This window comes from Varanus komodoensis, unplaced genomic scaffold, assembly GCF_004798865.1.
Source record: "Varanus komodoensis strain SLA01 unplaced genomic scaffold, ASM479886v1 scaffold1, whole genome shotgun sequence".
NCBI classification, from domain to species: Eukaryota; Metazoa; Chordata; class Lepidosauria; order Squamata; family Varanidae; genus Varanus; species Varanus komodoensis.
The window spans coordinates 118,348,478-118,370,995 of NW_025335268.1; the positions used below are offsets into that span (position 1 = coordinate 118,348,478).

Genomic DNA, 22,518 nt, shown 5'->3' on the forward strand with positions numbered 1-22,518 from the left:
TAAAATCTGTAGATGCAGGTGGTTTATAAATACCCACATGTGTTTTTAAATACCCATATATAACCAAGAATAATCTTTTGTACTGAGCAGCTTTGTACACGTGGTGCAGTATAAATATGTTTGGAACAAAAAGTCATTTTAGGCAAGTCCAAATACTTTTTGACCACTTTTCTTTGAGCAGCCCCCTCATGCTGTATCACAAGCTGCTTTTGAAATTTCTCTTGATTTTAAGAGTTTTGTCAGGTGGCATAAAGCAGTAATGGTTGAGAACCAAATGTCCGTAGGAGTGTGCAAAATTTGTTGTGTTTTTTGGATCTAGACCATAATAGCAATTAATTCTAGGAGCTAAATTTGGGCATACCTGACTATATTACTTTGGATTTTTTTAATGTGTTACGGTCAAGTATGTTTTGTATTGACAACTTCCTTGTGGAAGAATTTTGTGGAAATACATTTCACATGCTATATGTATATACAGGCAAATAATGCTATTTCTCATTGCAGAATACAATATCCAAGGTAGAATTTGCTCAGAGAATAGAACATAGTATTCTGTTTGTAGTGCTGGTTTGTTTCTTCATTTTGTGTGTGCTGTCTTGTGAGCTAATCTCCAGGAACTGAAAACAAAAAAGCTGCATGCCAATGTGGGATAACACACAGAGAGTGTTGTCCATGGCTGGAGAGATTTGAACACAGATCTCTCAGAGTTGGGAGCTGATCTTGGTTTCATAGGAACAAAATGGGAATGGGAATCCTCTTTGAATGAGGATTGCAAGAATGGTGAAACATCTAAAACTAATGAAAAACCTGCCTGGATGGAAAATGAAGAAAGGGACAGAGAGTATGTTGAAATGGGACCTATTGTAACTGCTAGTTTACCAGACTATCTTTTTGGGGATAGAAAGAGGTCAAGGCACACAGAAGAAGGCTGGCAATATTAATGTGTGATGGCTTTTTTGTAAGCAAAACTGTTGTGACGCCTGATAAAAATCACCCCTTTTTCTGGCTGCTTGATGTTTCGTATGGGAAATCTTCAAAGGTCCAAGCATACTTTCATAGAAATGAGGAAGCAAAGAGAATGAGAGGGGAATAGGGGGGCAGCCATGTCGGATAAGATCACAATTTTCTCCTTGTGTGATTGTGAGGCTTATCGGCATTTAACCACTGCATTTCTTTTCCATGTCTTGGAAACTCAGGTTTCTGTCTGTTTCTTTCAGAGGGTTGAGGAGTGGATGGCAAAGGAAGGCCTCTTGGATCCCAGTGTCAAGTCGATTTTTGTAACCTGTGGGGACTGGGACCTGAAAGTAATGTGAGTATATGGTCGAGGATTATGTGTTCATGGTGTAATGAGTCTTGCTCCCAGAAAAAAACTTCATTTTACACTAGGATATCCTCATGTCCCTTATGGCAGGAATGCATAGGTTGCTTTGTGCTACCAACTCCCTTCTGTCTTAACTCTGCAATTACCTCAATGTTTTTAGAATAGTGTCTTCAACCGTCTATTACTGATACATGCCTAGCCACTTATGATAGCCCTGACTCTTGGCATGTCATTCTTTCTTTACCCATTTACCAGCACTGTTCTATCTCAGTAACGAGTATGGATTATGCTGTATCGGGAAGGAAGGTTGGTACCCTCCTTTAGTTTGGTAAGATCTATAAAATGGAATATTCTTGTGCATCCCCGGTATTTAAATTGTGGGCTTTGATGCATTTCTAGATTTAAGCATTTGCTCCTGTGTTGTGAACAGATAGACCACAAGATGACAGACTTTTTTCTGGGCTTGAACCACAATATATTCTGTCAGGGAGACCCTTCCCTTCAAGAATGGTGACTGTTTAGCTTGAAGTTCAAGGAATGTTTCATTTCATGCTTGAGAAGGATTGGAAGGGTTGGTAGTGTTTCTGAATAACACTCTTCTCCTCTGTTAAATGGGAGCTTACTTTCGCTGAGGTGCTGACATCTCTGTGTTAATCTTAAATAAAAGCAATCTCCCTGAAGCTTGCATATCTTTAATTTAGGAAACTCTGCATGGTCTGAGACCTGAGAGCTCTGTCCTTTTGCTAGGCATTTCTTATAGGAAGATCAGCTAGAACACATCAGCTAATGGCAACAAAAGTCAATACTGAAGGAACTGATGATGGGGCTAATTTCTGAATGCCCAGCGGTTTTGAAATTGTGTGTCTTGGTCTGCTATATAATATTAGATTATTGAGCGACACAAATGATTGGTATACTTATTTGGAAGGATTATGTACATTAAGGATATTGGAAGAATTCTGCTAGAACAGGCCAAAGTGCAGCATCTAGTGCATCTTTTCTAGTGCAGCATCCTGCTTCTCACAGTGGCCAACCACAGATACCTGTGGGTGAAACCTCAAAGCAAAATAACATGGAGGCATTTACTGTGAACCATTGTTATTCCCCACTGGCTGGTATTAAGAGGCATAGTGTCTCTGCTCCTAGTGGTCATATATTGACTGATAATTTTTGAGAGCCAACTTGCTGTAGTAGCTTGTGAAGTCAGGAATTTTTGTCCTCTTACACTGAACCACAGTTGCCATTTTATTGGTCATGTAATATTGGTGTTGAGGCTATTTTATGCTTGAGGCATTTTCCTTCATTGCCTTTCTTGAATAGACAACTGTAATGTAACTACTTACATTCTACAATTTTTGTATGTTCACAAAAAGTCACCTCTGCTTAGATTTCATGAGCACAAACAGAAATGTTAGGATGCCTCTGACCTGGACTTTGCCTTTAACTAGCAGAGTGCTGATGAAAAAAGCTTATCACATGAAAACGGTGATGGGGTTGACTTATACAATTCTAACATCACAGCTATTTGGCTTTCAAATCAGGAATGGGTTTCTCCCAGTTGTAAGATGCATGTGGAAATTATCTTTGGGCATTTACAGGTTGGCTTGGTTAGCAAAAAACTGAAAAAATGGGGAGTGAACTGGCATGAAATGTGGAAGGACATGGTGCTGTTCTTTCAGACAAAAGAACTGCTTTTCACTGTTTATGTTAACAGAAACACCTATAAGAGCCATACCAAGAGATTGCCATGTGCAAAAGCCAACATAGATTGGTTTTCTTCCTATAGTGTTCAGCAGAGCTCAACTATTTCTTTCAAACTTTGGCATGGGATAGCTTGGAGAATGCCTGTGAGTGCCACAACACCTCTATTCTTTGTTGCTGGGCTGAGAATGTATAATTATGAGGATGAGTTTTAAGGATGTTTGACTATGCTTTTTTTCTTGCTGTGACACTTATCATCTGGCCTTAGATACGAAGACCAGGGCAGGTCAGACCTCTGGAATAGGGATAGGCAACTTTGGAAGGTCCAGAGACTCCCCCCCGCCCCCGCCCCAAAATCATTGGGTCAGTGAGGAAAATGCTGTATTTTCATTTTTTTAAAAAGCACATGCTCCCAGACTCATTTTAGTAAAAATGCATCTTTTTTTTTCTTCCCTTGATTGCATGCATTCACCATTCAATGGCACTCATTTGGGGATGGGGAGGGAATTCGTGAAATCCACACTTACCTACATTATTATTATTATTATTATTATTATAACATCCAGTCTAGAAAATGAACTTCTCACATGACCTTTTGGGTATGCTTAGGTTGTATTTTTGGCGTTATGTTAGGACTTTGAATGGTAAATGCTCAATTTTCCTGCACCATATGAAGAACATTTTGCACTTAATTGTTACCATTTGTGCCTGATTTATTTATTTATTTATTAGATTTATTTCTTGCCTTTTTCTTTTTAAAGGAATTCAGAGTAGCTTACATCATTCTCCTCCTCCTGCTCTCAGTCTTATTCCCACAACAACAACCCAGTGAGGTAGGTTGGGCTGAGTGTCAGTGACTGGCCAAAAGTCACCCAGTTGACTCCATGGCTGAATGGGAAGTAGAACCCAGATCACTGAGTCCCAGTCCCATGCTTTTCACCATTGTACCATATCTTCATCATTACAGGCTTCTCAGTAGAAGTCTCAAATTGTACTCATACAAGTTCAAAGTTGCCTGGGTAACCAAGATAAATAAATTATGTACAGCTGTATATTTTTTAGTCATTTAGTCTGATCTTTGGAGTCTCATGCTCTAGTTTTCAAATTCCTAACTCCTTGGTAGTGATTCCTTTGAAATTTGTTAAATTCTGTCCAAGATGGAATCCAATAATAATAGTTGGGGTAGCTTGTCCAGTTTTGACCATTGCATTTTAAGGAAGATACAAATAAACAGAAGATGATTTGAAAGGGAGCATCAAAATAATAAAGAATGTAGAATGCATAAATGCACAAAAGCTGAACAAAACTAGCTTTGAGGGTCCAAGAAGAAGAGAGTCAAACATCATTAAATATAGAATAAGAACCAATAGTCTAATATGGTAGCTGGGCTGTTTTAGGTTGGATACCAAAAACAAAACTGTTTTCTAAAATAGTTGAGGAGCTGTGTAATTGTGTTCAGTGGGAGCCTTATAGCATCTGTCTGTGGTGTTTTTGTGTAGGAAATCCTGCCAAACAGGGCTTGAGAAAGAGATTCTTAGAGGTCTATGGTTCAGTGAGTGAAAAGTGTATGAAAGGGACTTCCCCCACTACAAAAAGAATTTAAGATTTGTTGGCCAGCAGGAGACACTGCAGAGCATTTTTGAGTCTGTTAAAATCACACCTTTTGCATGCATTTTCATCCAGGTGAGAGAAAAGACTTAGTTCTAGCCTCAGAAGGCGTCACAAATAGCTTTTCTCTTCACCCAACTCTGCATTCTCTTTTTATTTAACACAAGAACTTTGGAAGCTGATACTTAGGCTAATCTTTGGGCACTGCTGGTACCAAGTGGAAAATACATGATCTTGTGATTTCAGCTTCACAGAGGTAAGGATTTCAGCAGCTCCGTGTTAGTGAACAACCCGTCACTGTTTTGCAGCGGAGATTGGCTGTGGCAGCCTTAGTGGCATCACATCTGATTAGCTGTGTGTCAGAGAACATGGCTTGAGCTTGAGTGAGAGAGCACTTGCTGCCAGCCCTGACTCGTCTCATTTCCCTGTTTACTTTTATCCATCACTACAAATGCTGAGGCTCCCCCCTGAACTAATTAAGTTTGCATGTGTTTAGACACATTGCCAAATAAGATTTAGCAAAGCAGAACTGAGCTACATCTCTTTTCCATTGGAACTGGAGCAGAGCTGTTACATTTTCTCTAAAAGAGGCACAGTAGCTTCTATGTGCAGTGTACCTAGAATGTATTCCTTGGTGTAGTTGGGTTATATTCTTAGAGTACACTGAAGGCTAGCTAACTAGTGTGCCGTTACTGTGTGCAGGATTAAGAGCTGTTTACTTTACAAGAGTTTGCAGACATCATGTTAGTTTAAATCCAGGTAGGGGAAGAAAGGCAAAGGCCAGCTCAAATAAGTCGCAAGAGTACCATTGTAGGGTTAGGTATGAAACACATGATTCCCAGTAAATGTCAGGAGAAGTAGGTGGTATGCATTCAAAAATCATGGGATGTGCTTCAAGGTAAACTCTGTTTCTCTGTAATTGACATTTGAGACAAACAGCCAACATCTATTTTGGTGCTTATCTTTTCAACTGTACTTATTCAGAATCTATTAAGAATCTGTGACACTTCTCCAATGCTGTACATCCTCTCTCTCTCTCTCGGTGTGTGAGAAATGAATTCCAAACTCTTATCTGCTGTTGTTTTAAGGATTTTATTTAGGACTCTCTTCTTTTAATGAAAGGAGAATAGCATACCTGAAATATTTTCTTATTTGTTTTTGTTATCCTTGGGTGGACCCAGGGATGTCTAGAGCATATACTTTTAAAGAAAGAACTGGTATAGAAGACATCATAAGGTACCTTAAATGCTGATGAGAGGGGTGCAACTGGGATTGGATTTTCTATGATGAGTGGAATGGTAGTGGTTTTTTGTTTGTTTGTATGTTTTGGTCTCTCAAACAGATCAGGTACTGGATATCTTAAAAGAGAGTGGAGGCAGGTGGTTTTAGAGCCAGCCAGGCATTTACTCTGGTAATGGTTCTCTCAAAGGGTGGCCCAGGGTTGAAAAGAGAAGACTAGAACAACTATGACTACCTTGATCTCTCTAAGGATTCTATCAATATTATCCTTCTTTGCTCTTGTGGTTGAGGGATAGGGTCTTACAGACTTTAACTTACAGAACAGGTAACAACTTTCGGAAATAGCAAATAATTATCAATTGTTAAGCTGTTATTTTTTCCCAAGTGTGAATTGGAAGTTAGATTCCTGGGATGGTATAGTGTTCTGTGCCATGCTTTGGAGGTGCTAGGGTGAACACATAGAGGAAGCATTGTAATGCTTTAGTGCAAAAATGGGGAGTCCCTGTCCCTTCAAAAATTTGGACTCCCAACTCCCATTATTCCTGGCCATGCCTGTTGGGGCTAATGGAAATTAGAGTCCTCCATCATCTAGGAGGGCATGCGTTCCCTACCCCCTGCCTTAGTGGAATGTTACTCTGAGGTTGGGAAATAGGTAGCCTGCCTGCTGCAGAATAAGATTATTTTTTATGACATCATAGTTTTATAGACTAACATTCTCTTCATTTATGATAATTATACATTCTCCTAGAACAGAAATCTTAAAGCGAATTCTGAATTCACCTGTTCCAGTTGATGGCCTTGCGGCCATATGTTGAACTAGCTCAAAGTTTCTACATGGTTTTCAAAGGAAGCTCTAGAGGCAGCACATTGAAGTAGTCCACACTAGTGTTTACCAATACATAATGGTAATAACTCCATTCAGTTAGGACTGTAGCTGATTTATCATCACATCGTCCTATGATACTTCAATGCTCCGATGTTCTTCATTAGGAGTTTTAAGAATCTGTCATGCTTCATCAAGAAATCAATCATTTGTCCTGGGCTAAGAGAGAGTGTGGTCAAGATGGCTGGGTCACATCTGTAAAGCTAGGTTTCAGGACCTTGGTCAGCAATCCTCAAGCTAGTGACTGAGTAGGTTACACCAGCTGAATCTGGCTGCACATGGCAGGCTTTTATAGTCTGGCAACCCAATTCTCTCTGGAGACCCTACCCTTTTGGGTGCTACTCTTGCCTGTTAAAGAGCCAGCCTCCTTTTCTTGGGAATGAAGATTGGAAAAGGGAGGAAATAGTTGGGGACTGCTTCCCAGAGTCTTTTTGTACACTAGAGTAATCTGAACCCCATTCCTCAGAGTTGGAAGGTAGTGTTAAACATGGGGTTCAAGACAGTGTGCCTCACTTCAAATTGACCAGAAAAGGGTTTTGATGGCTCTGTAGAGTTACTATCTCTGGAAGCTTCAGCTTTTGAGAGATGCCAGTCCTGGGCCATGACAGTGTCTAGGTATAGTTGAATATTCAGAGATGATCGGTGTTTTGGCAAGATGATATAATGAGCCCATCTGAGATAGTGAAATACTTTGTGGGAAAGCATTATGTGGGAGAGTCTGAGATTCCCACCTCTGGTGGCTCATAAGCTGGGATCAAAAACATTATGCTGATTCTGTATCCAGCCTTTGCATGGGTGGATCAACTGATTTCAGGCCTCCACTGATCAGCATGAATAGGTCTGGCAAAGGAGAGACAGTTGTTCCCATCCTGCTCAGTTTCTTTCCTTCCTTGTTAAGATGCAATTTCTTTAACGAGGAAAAAGCTCCTGAGTGGGAACATCACCCTTCTGAAGGCTTGTCCTGACAAAGGCATTTCACATCAACAGAGTCTCATGTCAACTTTGGCAAATATGAGTCACTCATTCTGAAACCTCCCCCCACTAAGGAAAAGAAAGAACCCCATGCACCAATGAGGAAATGAATCACACTCTACAGCCTGAATACATCATGACAGCAGTGGATCTAATGAGAGAGGGCCATTCATTCTGGGTGTAAAGTTTCTTCCATTGACATAGAAATGCTATTAATTAAAGAACAGGTACCTGAAGGTAAAGATAAGACACACTAGACATGCCAAGCTGGAATATATGAGTGGGGATTCAGACTTGTTAAGCCTGTGGAACCTTAGGTCTGAGAGCAAGTACTATAGAAAAGATACTTCTTTGGCTTTGTGCAAGAAGCTACTGGAGAATGAACAGCTGATGAACCAAGCTTGGAGTTGGGGTAATTTAGTGAGGGGCTTGCTGCAAAATGTAACGTTATGATCTTCTCAGTTCTTAAGTTCACTGAGTTGTGTACTCTTTGTTACACAAAAATGCAACATGCTTGTTTGAAAGGCCAGACAAAGGAATTGCCTAGAGCTCATGTACAATATAGGCTTGCCTCTGAGCACTTGTGCTCTCCAGTATCTCTGTGGCAAATTCTTCCCTGTTTCAATGGTATTGTTGGGGGGCTTGCTGCACTGACATTGCACTCTGTGCTTAAAGCAAAGCAACATCTTGTGAGTCATTCTTTTCTGACTTGTATATCTTGATGTATTGTACTGTTCCTAGAGGATACTCTAACAGAAGAAAGGCAGCCTGCTGAGCTCTATCATTATGATCCAGGAGCACCAGAAGTACAACACAGATGTCTCAACCTCGTTGTATATTGTGGAAATGGATACAAACCTTATTCAAATGATTATCTCTTTCAGGTCCTTTTCATGAGCTGGCAAGCAAGCCAAGAATTCTCTAGTTAGGCCATAGTTTCCTCTTATGTCTCATCTAAGAAACTGGTTAATAGGTTCTCCCTTCTGACCTCCCTCCCTCCCTTCCATATAGAAATCCCCTACATGTGAACCTTCAAGTTGCGAACTTTCAAAGATGCAAAAGTGCTTTTGTGTACTTTACAGTAATAATTGAGAGAGGAGAGTCCAGGAAGGTATAGCATAGGTCCTACCAACCTAACGGCAATGCCATATGGGGAAGAACCCATCAGACAAACAACATGGGTGCACTTCCACACTGCCATGTACCCAGAAGTATAACTTCTGGAAGTCCTCCAGTGACAGCCACAGAAGTTCTCCAGTGTCAATATAAACCTATTACGTATAATTGATATAATTATATGATTGTGTTAGTTGGGTACCTAGGCTAACTTTGTTGGACTTATAAATTGGACTTATGAACATACTCTTGGAATGGAACTCGTAGGGTACTTCCTGTATTTCCTTTTAAATATTTGTTTGTTTGTTTATTCAATTTTTTGCCACCCTACTAGCTATAGACTCTCTGGGTGGCTTACAATATATTAAAATTCAACAATGTAAAATAATACAAATATAATATAAAATTTGCTACAAACCCAATAATGATAACAATACAATCAGTAACTAAATTAACAGGATTAAAACCAAAATAAGAAAAATAGAATTAAATACAAAATACTATATACATATATAAAAACCCCAAAATAAAGCATTAACCATTAACATTAGAAATAAATATCAATCCTTTAAAATCATGTCCCATTGGCAGCAGCATAAAATAGCATTAATACCTAAAAATTCACCTATCAAAATAACCGCTAATCAGTTATGTCTTTAGTTGGTGCCTAAAAGCCAGAAGAGTCAGTGACAACTGGACCTCAAGAGCTATTGAATTCCAGAGTTGAGGTGCTATGCAGAAGAAGGCCCTCCTCCTTGCAAACTTTCCCCTCATCTTGTTAGGAGGAGGAATGCAGAGAAGGGCTTCTGATGAAGACCACAGTGGATGAGCTGGTACATATGGGGAATAGTGCTCTCTCAGATGTGTGTCTGAGCGAGAACCTTCAAGTCATTGTTACATGCCAACAAAGTTGTATCCAGTGTATAGTGACCATATGAATTAATGCCCTCCAGAATGTCAGTCCATTTCATACTTGGTCTTCCTTCTCTTCTTCTGCCTTCTTCTTCAACTTTCCCTACCATTATTGTCTTCTCCAGTAATTGTCTCCTTCTATGATGTGCCCGGAACTAAAATGGACAGGAATGGGTGAATTTAATTCAGATGACCATCAGGTATACTACTGCGGACAAGAATCCCTCAGAAGAAATGGAGTAGCCTTCATAGTCAATAAAATAGTAGGAAAAGCAGTACTGGGATACAATCTCCAAAATGACAGAATGATCTCAGTTTGAATCCAAAACAAACCATTCAACATCACAATAGTCCAAGTCTATGCCCCAGCCACTGGTGCTGAAGAGGCTGAAGTTGACTGGTTCTATGAAGGCCTACAATACCTTCTAGAATTAACACCAAAAAATGATATCCTTATCATCATGGGGGATTGGAATGCTAAAGTAGGAAGCCAAAAGATAACCGGAATAACAGGCAAGTTTGGCCTTGGAGTACAAAATGAAGCAGGGCACAGGCTGGTAGAATGTTGTCAAGAGAATACGATGGTCATAGCAAACACTCTTTTCCAACAACCCAAGAGACGACTCTACACATGGACATCACCAGACAGTCAACACAAAAATCAGATTGACCATGTGCTCTGTAGCCAAGGATGGGGAAGCTCTATACAGTCAGTAAAAACTAGACCAAGAGCTGACTGTGGCTCAGATCATGAGCATCTCGTTGCAAAATTTAGGCTTAAATTGAAGAAAGTAGGGAAAAGCACTAGGCCACTCAGGTATGACCTAAATCATATCCCTGATGAATATACAGTAGAGGTGACAAATAGTTTTAAGGAATTAGATCTGATAGACAGAGTGCCTGAAGAACTATGGACAGAGGTTTGCAACATTGTATAAGAGGCAACAACTAAAACCATCCCAAAGAAAAAGAAATGCAAGAAAGCAAAATGGCTGTCTGAGGAAGCTTTACAAATAGCTGAGGAAAGAAGGGAAGCGAAAGGCAAGGGAGAAAGAGAAAGATACACCCAACTGAATGCAGAATTCCAGAGAATAGCTAGAAGAGATAAGAATGCCTTCTTAAATGAACAGTGCAAAGAAATAGATGAAAACAGTAGAATAGGGAGGACCAGAGATCTCTTCAAGAAAATTGGAGATATGAAGGGAACATTTCATGCAAAGATGGGCATGATAAAGGACCAAAATGGCAGGGACCTAACAGAGGCAGAAGAGATTAAGAAGAGGTGGCAAGATTACACAGAAGAACTATACAAGAGTGGTCCGCCTGGCACCATCGTTATTTGTTTTTTGGCACCAGGCCAAGACCTTTTTATTTAAAAGTTATTTTAATTGTTAATTTATGAATTGTATTTATTGGGTGTTTATGTACATGCTGAGATGCTTCTGGTTTTTTAACTCTAATTATATAACTGTTTGTTTATGTTTATTTATTAATGTTGTAAGCTGCCCCAAGGCTTTTTGCGAATGGGGCGGCATAAAAATGGTATAAATAAATAAATGAGCTTAACGTCCCTGATAACCACAATGGGATGGTCACTGACCTCGAGCCAGACATCCTGGAATGTGAAGTCAAATGGGCCTTAGGAAGTCTGAGCAACAACAAAGCTAGTGGAGGTGATAGTACTCTAGCTGAACTATTCAAAATCTTAAAAGATGAGGCAGTAAAAGTGCTACACTCAATATGCCAGCAAATTTGGAAAACTCAACAGTGGCTGCAGGATTGGAAAAGGTCAGTTTACATTCCTATCCCAAAGAAGGGCAATGCCAAAGAATGTTCAAACTACCGCACCATTGCACTCATTTCACATGCTAGCAAAGTTATGCTCAAAATCCTACAAGCTAGGCTCCAGCAGTATGTGAACCAAGAACTACCAGAAGTACAGGCAGGATTTCGAAGAGGGAGAGGAACTAGGGATCAAATTGCCAGCATACACTGGATCATGGAGAAAGCTAGGGAGTTCCAGAAAAACATCTACTTCTGCATCATTGACTATGCTAAAGCCTTTGATTGTGTGGACCACAACAAATTGTGGCAAGTTCTTAAAGAGGTGGGAGTCAGACCATCTTATTTGTCTCTTGAGAAACCTATATGCGGGTCAAGAAGCAACAGTGAGAACTGGGCACGGAACCACTGATTGGTTCAAAATTGAGAAAGGAGTTCGGCAAGGCTGTATACTGTCACCCTGCTTATTCACTTATATTCAGAGCACATCATGAGAAAGGTGGGGCTAGATGAATCACAAGTTGGAATTAAGATTGCTGGGAGAAATATCAACAGTCTCAGATAAGCAGATGATACCACTCTAATGGCAGAAAGTGAAGAGAAACTAAGAGCCTCTTGATGTGGGTGAAGGAGGAGAGTGCAAAAGTTGGCTTGAAACTTAACATTAAGAAAACTAAGATCATGGCATCCGGTCCTTTCACTTCCTGGCAAATAGATGGGGAAGAAATGGAGGTAGTGACAGATTTTATTTTCCTGGGCTCTAAGATCACCGCAGACGGGGACTGCAGCCAAGAAATTAAAAGACACTTGCTCCTGGGGAGGAAAGCTATGGCAAATCTAGACAGCATACTAAAAAGCAGAGACATCATCCTGCCAACAAAAGTGCGTATAGTCAAGGCTATGGTTTTCCCAGTTGCAATGTATGGCTGTGAAAGCTGGACCATAAGGAAGGCTGAGCACCGAAGGATTGAGGCCTTTGAATTGTGGTGCTGGAGGAGACTCCTGCGAGTCCCCTGGACCACAAGGCGATCAAACCGGTCAGTCCTAGAGGAGATCAACCCTGACTGCTCTTTAGAAGGTCAGATACTGAAGATGAAACTCAAATACTTTGGCCACCTAATGAGAAGGAAGGACTCTCTGGAGAAGAGCCTAATGCTGGGAACAACAGATAGCAAAAGAAGAAGGGGACGGCAGAGGATGAGGTGGCTAGATGGAGTCACTGAAGCAGTCGGTGTGAGCTTGAGTGGACTTTGGGGAATGGTGGAGGACAGGAAGGCCTGGAGGAATGTTGTCCATGGGGTTGCGATGGATCAGACATGACTTTGCGACTAACAACAACAACATCATGATGTGCCCAAAGTATGACAGCTTCAGTTACATCAATTTTGCTTCCAAAGAAAGTACTGGCTTGATTTGATCCAGGGTCCAGGATATTCACAAAGCTCTCCCCCAGCACCATGTTTCAAAAACATCAATATTCTTGATGTCAGCTTTCTTCACTGTCCAGCTATCACAGCCACACATAGTGATGGGAAATACAATTGTGTGGATGATCTTAGTCTTGATATCCAGTGAAGTGTCCTTATCCTTTTGGAATTCCTTCATCGCTGCCCTTCCTTGTCTTGGTTGCCTTTAATTCCTTGGCTGTAGTCTCCATTTGAATTGATTGAGTCAAGGTTTACAAAACTTTCTCAGTCTCAGTTCCTTCATTGTTGACCTTAGTGTTGTATTGTTCTGTTCTATAGCCATGATGTTTGTTTTCTTAATGTGCAGCTTTAGCTCTGCTTTGGACTTTCTTCTTTCCCTGCTGAAGAATAATTTCAATTCATTGCACTTTCAGCCAGAGATACAGTATCATCTACATATCTTAAAATATCGATGCATCTTCTTTGCATTTTGACTCCTCCTTCCTTTGAACCTAATCCAGGCTACCTAATGCTCAGTGTGTTGAGTCGGAACAGAAAATGGAGATTTGATAGACCTTTGTCTGACAGCTTTGCTTATGGGAAACCCTTCTATGTGTCTGTAATCTGTACCAAGAGTAGTACCTTGTCCATAATACAGGTACTGCATCAGGATAATCAAACACACTCTCATTTCCTTCAGGACCATTCATAGCTTTTTGTGATGCTCATGGTCAAAGGTTTTGCTGTAGTCTGTAAAACATATAATGATCATCTTCTGCAGTTTGGCCCTGTGCTTGTTTTAATGCTCTTTTTCAGCTTGACTTTGAGTTTTGTCATGAATTGTTCATGGTCAGTACTGTAATCTACTCCTTGGTCTTGTCTTGGCAGTGAGAATACATGGCCTCCTTCTTCCTCTCTAATTATGTGGTCTGTCTAATTTTTATACTGGCCACATTGTGATATCAATGTGTTCTTCTCCTTCAGCACCTGTTGTTGATGTATAGATGTGAATGATGTTTATGTTGTTATGGTTTTCACAAATTTTGACTGATGTTATATGTTCATACTTTGCATTATAGCCCTTCCTGCCTATGCAGCATCTTGTCACAGTATCACCATCACAGTTTCTTCTGAGTTTGTTATTTCTAGAGTAATACACTTTGTGTTTGACTCACTGAAAATATCTCATTCCAGTTTTGTTCAGTTTGCTCATACCAAATAGTGTGATGATTAACTGTTTCATTTTTTAATGATTTTTTTCTTTATAATTTCGAGTTTGCCTTGATTCATTTTTCTCATGTTCCGTGTTCGGTTGTATATATTTTTCAGCACTGGACTTTCCTTTCACTTCTGTGCAGTTTACCCACTTCACTTCCATAATCAGGACTTTTTCTGTATTAACTCTCCAGGATTAAAAATATTAAAATCTGCATTGCGTTTTTTTCATATAATACTTCAGTGAAGGCCAAGCAAAATCTGCCTTTATTGTATACGAACTGCCAACACCTTCAGTGGAAAACATCAAACTATCTACTGTACATCTAATGAAAGATGATATGGAAATATATACAGACATGGGTGGTAATATTAAATAGATTATTAAAATATAAGGTATTACATGCAAATATTACCGTTCAAGTAGTCAATATGAATATGCATTGGTTTTACTGTCATGAACTGCTTGGTTCTTTTCCACATAGGTAAAAAATTATAATGCACTTGTGTAGTTGCTGTAATTGTAACACTCAGAAGCCACAGTGCAGACAAGACTATAAAGTTGATATGTAGAACCCTGGTTTCTAGTTTTGTTGGTGGTGATTTGACAAGTGCTGGTACCCCCCCTTCCCATGTTTTCATGAGAAAACAGGTGTTCATGTTTGTTACTGTTTGGGGGGCTTGTTGGCTATTATATGAAGATGTTCCTCTAATCATTGCCAACCTTGTTTTTGAAACACCGTGTAAAGTCCAAGCATGTTTTATATCAGACCTTGGAAAGAAACTTTGTGACAAGTGGTATTTAGAAGCACCAATAGCTGGAATTGCAATGTTAAGCTCTCTGTAGATAGTTCTTTAATGTTCTCAATGTACTTCACTGTAGCTTGAGTAGCTCACAATCCATAAAGTTCATTGATTTCCCATCATCCCTACCACTATTCATGTATCAACTCTCCTCAGCTTTTTGATGATCTCATGAGCATTTGCTGCATGACCATATCTGTCCATACTCCAGACTGCATTTTGTTCTAATGACTTCCTAGGATTGTGTTCTCTTCCTCTCTATACCTTTCTCTTAACTTCTAGCATTTGCTGAATGTATAGTCTTATACATTTGTTGCAATTATTGTGACCACCAGCACTTGACAAAATGGAAGCATTAATTCAACACTCTGCAGATGTAGTTCCCAGGTTCCAGATAAGGCCCATATTAATGCCTTTCTGCTTGTGTTAGTGGCATATCAACCATTGGAAGGCAACTAATCCAATTTCGTCCACTGTTAGATTTCTTTAGTGCTTTTAAGCCTTTTGGGAAAGATTTGTAAACCTACAGGAAAATTCATCTGCTCCACTGGAGTTTCTTTATAACAGGCTTTTCACTTACTGGGCATCAGCCTGCAGTGCCTCATTGGTTTTATTTTTATTTTATTTTATTTAAAACTTTTGTATGCCATCCCTTATGCATGCCTTCTCAGGGCAGCTTACAGTCATTAAAACAACCACAATAAAACAACAATCTTAACATAATAATTAACAATTAACCAAATAATGCAAGTTAAATTAAAATTATTTAAATAAAAGCTACTGTTAAACATTAAAATTAGTTTTTAAAATAACAATTGAATAAAAAGGTTTTAACCTGGTGCCAAAAAGAATATAAACTCGGCGCCAGGCAAATCTCTCTGGGGAGCACATTCCACTCAGAGAATTCCATTGGATTCACTGGTCTTTGATGTCATACGTGAGGTGAAGATCACATATGTTCTGTAGTGCTTCCCAGCTTTGTAATATTATACTGTTTTGTACTGTCTTTCCATTATTAGTGTTCTTGATACCAATAAGGTTTAGCAAGATTCAGGATAGATAAAAGGAAGTATTTCTTCAGACAGCTCATAGGTAAACTATGAAATTCACTGCTGTGGGAAGTAGAGTTGACCATCAATTTGGATGGCTTTATAAAAGGGGATAGGACAAATTCAGGGAGGGAAAAATTATGAAGGGCTACTAGCCTCGGTGGCTATGTGCTATCTTTGTTAGCAGAAGCGGTATGCCTGCATGCCCCAGTTGCAGGTGAAATTCTTGTACCCACCCTGCTTGAGCAGTCCTGTTTTCAGCTGGTTTATCACCATGTTAATGGAGTGCTGGACTGGATGGACCTTGTGGTCTGATCCAACAAGGCCCTTTGTATATCCTTATGTCCCTGTGTTCTAATTGGCCATGTACAGCGTGTGAGTATGGTTTTACTGTCATTATATGACCCATAATATTGCCCACACACAGAGCTTTCAGGACTTCCTTAGTATGAGGTCTACTCATAACATTCTCAATGGCTTCCAAATAGGAAGGTAAAATCCTTGAAGAGGATGTAAGATGGGAACTTATAACCAGAATTGCTTTTATCTGCAGACTCTGATGGAAAGTAATAATAAATATATCCACACACGATATGAATCTACACAAATATGAAAGTTGGTATGGCTTACATGAATTGAGTCTAGTTGGGTTTAAGTCAATCATTTGGAACTTCAAGATGGAACATAGATGAAGTTGGGAACCTGTACTCTTATGTCTTCTCCTGTTCCCTATTGTTGTGCCTCTTGTGCCTTTTTCTCCAAAGAACCACACAACTTTAATAATCACCAAGAAAACTGTCACAAGTAATACAACATTCACCATCCTTTGTTTTAAAATTTATTGAAATGTTAAAGCAGAAATTATAGCTACGTTAGTAACATGTTCATTATCAATATTTTGTGTCTTAAGTTAACAAAATAAAATGTATGGAAATAAAAAGTAGAACAGATATACATGTGAAACAGCCCTTTCCCAGGAAGAAAGGTCTAGACTTTTCATTTTTGACCTTTGCACAGATAAAAATGATCAAAAATGGAAAGGATGTTTGGGTGGAATTGGTTTATAGTCTACTTCTATATCTGCTAGACTGTATCTGATGATTTTTGTGTAGGCAAGGCCTAACTAATTCATTTCTTTCCAGGAAACTACTGGCTCAGAAATTTTATTTTGATAAGTAAGTGGTAAAAAGCAAGTGCTTGTTTTCTAATATGGTGATAAAACATTCTGGAATGGCTTGAAATGTTTATAGCTCTTGGTGCATTTCTTGGGATGCACATTAGTGCATCTTTAGCAGTGAATTATATCATTGCTTAATTTGATTTTACCATTTCGAATATTTCCTTGTCCAAGTTTTATAAGAAGAGTTGATTGTGTTATGTTCAGAATAGAGCAAGAATATTTGGGAGGGTAGATGCTTTCTTTAGCAGACTCAGGGAATGAGCCATTCCACTTCCATAGTGCAAAGTTCTCAGGATTCCATGCAATGTTCTTTGCTGACCAAAGTCCAACATTAGTCTATAAGCTAGGCAGAAGCTGACTATATAGTGTGGTTTGGATTCTATTTCCATCATGAAAATGATTGTGGCTCTCTGGCTTTTTAGAAATTGTAGTACAGAACTGACCATTCCAAGTACTGATATTACAAGTAAAGGACATAGCTCAGGAATCAAGAAATCTACATTTTAAAATGAGCAAGGCAGCTGCAATCAGAACATGTAAATTTGTTCCTCTGAATGGCAATAGGTTCAAATTTCAAATTACTTTTCATGCCTAGTTCTACATGAAGAATTTGTCCTAGTTTCTCTATTGTGACAGTTACTGAAATAGGGAATCATGTTTAAGACAGGGTAATGGGCATTCTGCAATGAAGACAGCATTTTGTTTGAGTGCGGAATTCCCCATCCTAGGGATCCTAGCAATGAATGTATTAATATCTAGTATGATTTTATCTATTTTGAAAAAAATAGCATTGTCTGAGACTCAGATTATGGGACTGGTGGCTGGAATACATTTTCTCCCTTCCTTCTCTCCTTCCTTCCTATTATATCTCCTTTCAGATATGTCTGTTGTTGTCATCATCATTGTCGTTGAGTGTCATTAAATTGTCTCCAATTATGGTGATGCTATGAATTAACACCCTCTAAAATATCAATTCATGTCATGGTTGATTTTCCTCCTCTTCTGCTTCTTCTTCAACTTTCCCTGGCATTTTTGTCTTCTCCAGTGATTCAGTGATCCATGGTGTGCCCAAAGTACAACAGCTTCAGTTACATCAATTTTGCTTCAAGGAGAGTACTGACTTGATTTGATCCAGGAGCCACTTGTTTGCCTTTCTGTGATTCCAGGATATTAACAAAGCTCTCCCCCAGCACCATGATTCAAATACATCAATATTCTTGATGTCAGCTTTCTTCACTGTCCAGCTTTCACAGCTACACATAGTGATGGGAAATGCAATTGTATGGATGATCTTGGTTTTCATCTCCAGTGAAGTTTCCTTATCCTTTTGGAATTCCTTTATTGCTTCCCTTCATAGTCTCGGTTGCCTTTAATTCCTTGACTGCAGTCTTCATATGAACTGATGATTAAGTCAAGGTTTACAAAACTTTCTCAGTTCCTTCTTTGTTGACCTTAATCTTCTGTAGCCATGAAGTTTGTTTTCTTAATGTGCAGCTTTAGCTCTACTTTGCACCTTCTTCTTTCCCTTCAGAGGAATAATTTTAATTCATTGCACTTTCAGCCAGGATTACAATATCATCTACATATCTTAAAATATCGATGCATCTTCTTTGCATTTTGACTCCTCCTTCCTTTGAACCTAATCCAGGCTTCCTAATATTGAGTTTGAATGGAAAACGGAGCTATGATACACCCTTGTCTGACAGCTTTGCTTATGGGAAACCCTTCTATGTATCTATAATCTGCCCCAAGAGTAGCATCTTGTCCACAATGCAGGTACCTCATCAGACCATCAAATGTGGAGGCACTTCCATTTCCTTCAGGACCATTCATAGCTTTTTGTGATGCACATGTTCAAAGGCTTTGCTATAGTCTATAAAAGCATAGACTGATAATCTTCTGATATTTTCTGGTGCACTCTGGTAACCAGCATATATTTGCAATATGATCTTGAGAGCTTCTTCCTTTTCGGAATGCACTTGAATGTCAGATATTCCTTGTTCCATATACAACTTCAATTTTTTCTTCTGGTATCCTTTCTACTACATTTGCTTCATTCTTTCTATATGCTTTCAGAACAGCTTTTATGTCACTTTCTAATATTGCACGGTCTTCCTCATAGGATTCTTTATCAAAGAAATCTATCATCCTTTCCTTTCTAACATATAAATCTTTTGTATAGTATTTCCTCCTCCTCTGTGTTTTCTGGTCATGTAGTTAAGTTTTCCTAATGTAAGTTGAAAGTTTGCTTTGATTCCTTGGATATTCTGAAAGAGATTTTCTGTTTTTCCTCTTTTGTTTCTCTCTTCTCCTTCTTAAACTGCCCATTGTAACAGGTCTTTTTGAGATAGTCACTGACAAGTTGTATTCAAGATTCTGATGCTATTTCTTTCACCTCCTATATTTGCTTCTTGTCTGTCCTTAGCAATTGTGAATGTTTCTTTTGTCACCCATCTAGGGTTTTTCTTTTCCTTTGCTTCAGGAATTGTCTTTTTGTATTTTTCCCTAACAATATCTCTGGTTTCAGTGCACGGTTCATCTCTGGTGATGGTCAGTTGAGTTAAGTAATGTAAATCTGCTTTTATGTGGTCTTTAGATTTTTTTAAGAATGTTATTTAATTTGTAGTTTGGCCTTGTGCTTGTGTTAATGCTCTTTTTCAGCTTGACTCTGATTTTTGTCATTAATTGCTCATCATTGGTACCGTGATCTGTTCCGCTTTTGTTTTGGCAGTGAAAATACTGTGTCTCCATCTTCCTCTCTAATTATTCACTGACAGGCTCCTCCCTCCTGAATCTGTTCAATAATGTACTTGTCTTTAGATGTTTCTCAGTAGCTGGTTGAGTTCTTTCTGATCCGGAATTCTCATATTCTGGCATTATTTCTTGTTTCATTTTAGATTGTTTCATCATAGTGTTTACAAGGTGCAAATACTGAGAAGTGGTTTGGCCTTGCCATCTTCTGTTCAGTACTAACTGGAGTTAGCTGGAGAGTCACTGCCATTGTCTGTGAAAGATGAGCTGCCAGTGTTGCCTTCAAGTACTGCTGCTACCCAGTAGCTGCCATACAGGGGTTTCTCCGCTCCCATCAGTACTAAAATATCCATTCTGCTGATGTGAGTGTTCCTCCTGAAGTTAGTGGATGCATCCTAGTGGTATTTCAGCTTTGACCAATCTGCCTCAAGTGACTCTGCTGGGGGTCCAGCCCAGTGAGAGGGTCTTGCCTCTTTTGGGCATTGCTCTCAGCCTCTCTGACACTCTCAAACCCCCTTACCATGTTAAAGTGTACATTCAAGGGGGGGCACTGTTTGTGTCAACATTTTGTGGGTGAAAACTATAATAAGATGGTTTCTAGACCTTATGGCATGACACTACATTGGTAATGATGGTGATGTCTCAGAAGTCATCTATCAGACTTAACCATGTAAAGTATGCAAAGGTATTTATTGTTCCATTGAATGTATGGTGAAAGGGAGAAGGTTTGCAATAATGAAAATCACTGAATTGAGGCTGCACTTGACCTCTTGATGGAAATGTCACATGCTGAGTATAGGTCTAATGGAAACCAATATTTCTCTGAGCCAATACATGATGTTTATGAAGGACTGGAATGTAGTTTTGTTCACGGCATTTAAACATGCCATTGTTGTTTAGGCTTGCTCATGAGTAGGGTGGTAAACCATAGTGTAGGAAAAGCATATTAAATTTCTTTACTGCTGAACTGGCAATTGTCCTTGTTGCAGTTTGCAGTCGTAAAAGTTCAAAACAACAATAAGGTTTTCAGTAGGGAGTGAGGTATATGTGGCTCCTGTTCCAGATATACAAGGATTCCTTGCTTCATAGTCTTTAGGAGACACACTGTACAACTTTTCAAGCAGAAAATGCTGCTACATTGTATACCACACCATGAAATCAGAATCAGGTTGATGATGCTATGGAATGTAAATGTTGGGGCCATGTTTCCTGGATTCTGTTGTAGCCATGGATTGGTCTAGTACTCTTCCCCAGATCTTGCTTACTTGAAGCCAGTGGGAATTTAAGCTGGTTTCATAAGCTAGGTATTTATCTTTCCTAGACTTGTTGCCTGTATAGCAGATTTAATGGTTCTGCATTTTTAGCTACTCCTTTTTCTGTTTGCCATTTCTTGCTTTATCTAAGAATAGATGGTTATATGTGGAATACTCTACCTCACTCTAGTTTTGAGGAATTGCTTTTGGGGGTGAGATGCTTGTAACAAAATCATTCCTGTAGTGATTACCTTGCTATAGATGGCAAACTTCAGCTTGTCTAATCTTCCATATACAAAGGGTAAGAGCCTCATCCTTACAACTGAAAGGGCTGGTGATATGTTAGCTGAAAACATAATGAACTATGACAGAGTCTAAGTTGAGAAAACATGGTGGTGCCTGCTGTTTGGAAATGAAGACTGTGGGACTGGAGACAGAGTATTGCAAGAGAAAGTAAAACGCTACAGAAGGGGAAAAATCAAACCAGGGAAACAGAAACCCACAATTAACCATTTGGGGTATTTCATTAAAATCATTGGGGTGGGGGGGCGGTTAACCTATTTATTTCCATGTAGTTGAGACTGAAGTATTCAAAGACCAGTAGTGGTTATATTGCAAGGTTGTATAGCTTTGCAAATAAGGCTATGCATCATACTACCTGAGAAATAAGTACTATAAGTCACATCAGCTATCTCTTCTGAGAAACATGACAAAATACCATCCCACTTAACTCAGATATTTATTTAGCCAGTAGTAGTACCTCACTACCCCATGAAGAGGATAAAACTTCATTGCATTTCTAATTGTCTTTGCCTGGAGGAGCAGAGAATTTACAAAAGTCCCCTACCTGGAAGAGAGTGCCCTCACAGGAGATAGGGTTAGTATAAGCTCATGCTGAGTTTGTTTGTTCCTAGTAGTAACATACCTCACAATACCATAAGAGTCACCAAGTGGGGTTTTGTGGGTTGTAGTATTCAGGAGAGTATTATTTTGTACAGTTTATTTAATTCTTTTAATGTTCCATGTGATGACTGAGAAAATCAAGAAATAGGAAGTCAGCCGATATAAAGATTTTTGCATGGATTTGTCATCAGTTTTGTAACTGATGATTAATGAACTGTATTTATATTTGCATAGTACCAAATATTTACACAGAACCATTTGTCAGGATATTGAAGGCCTTTCCTAGCCTGATAATGTCTTAATATTACGAATGGGGAAACATAGTTACTTAGCATATGTGACATACTAGTGTTTGTGCACCTCCAACCCTGTGTGATAGAAAGGCTGAAAAATATTCTTTGTCTATATTCCTCAGAGGTAGGT

At 39.2% G+C, this 22,518-nt stretch overlaps 1 protein-coding gene across 5 annotated transcripts in view; it reads left to right on the forward strand.

Annotated features, from left to right (window-relative positions):
- ERI3 (ERI1 exoribonuclease family member 3) overlaps positions 1-22,518 on the forward strand; it is a 277,371-nt gene that overhangs the window by 53,025 nt on the left and 201,828 nt on the right. For all 5 annotated transcript variants that reach the window (XM_044442391.1, XM_044442400.1, XM_044442373.1 and 2 more), the window contains exon 5: positions 1,218-1,309. In XM_044442391.1, the coding sequence (XP_044298326.1) occupies positions 1,218-1,309 (92 nt within the window). The remainder of the gene's footprint in view (positions 1-1,217; positions 1,310-22,518) is intronic.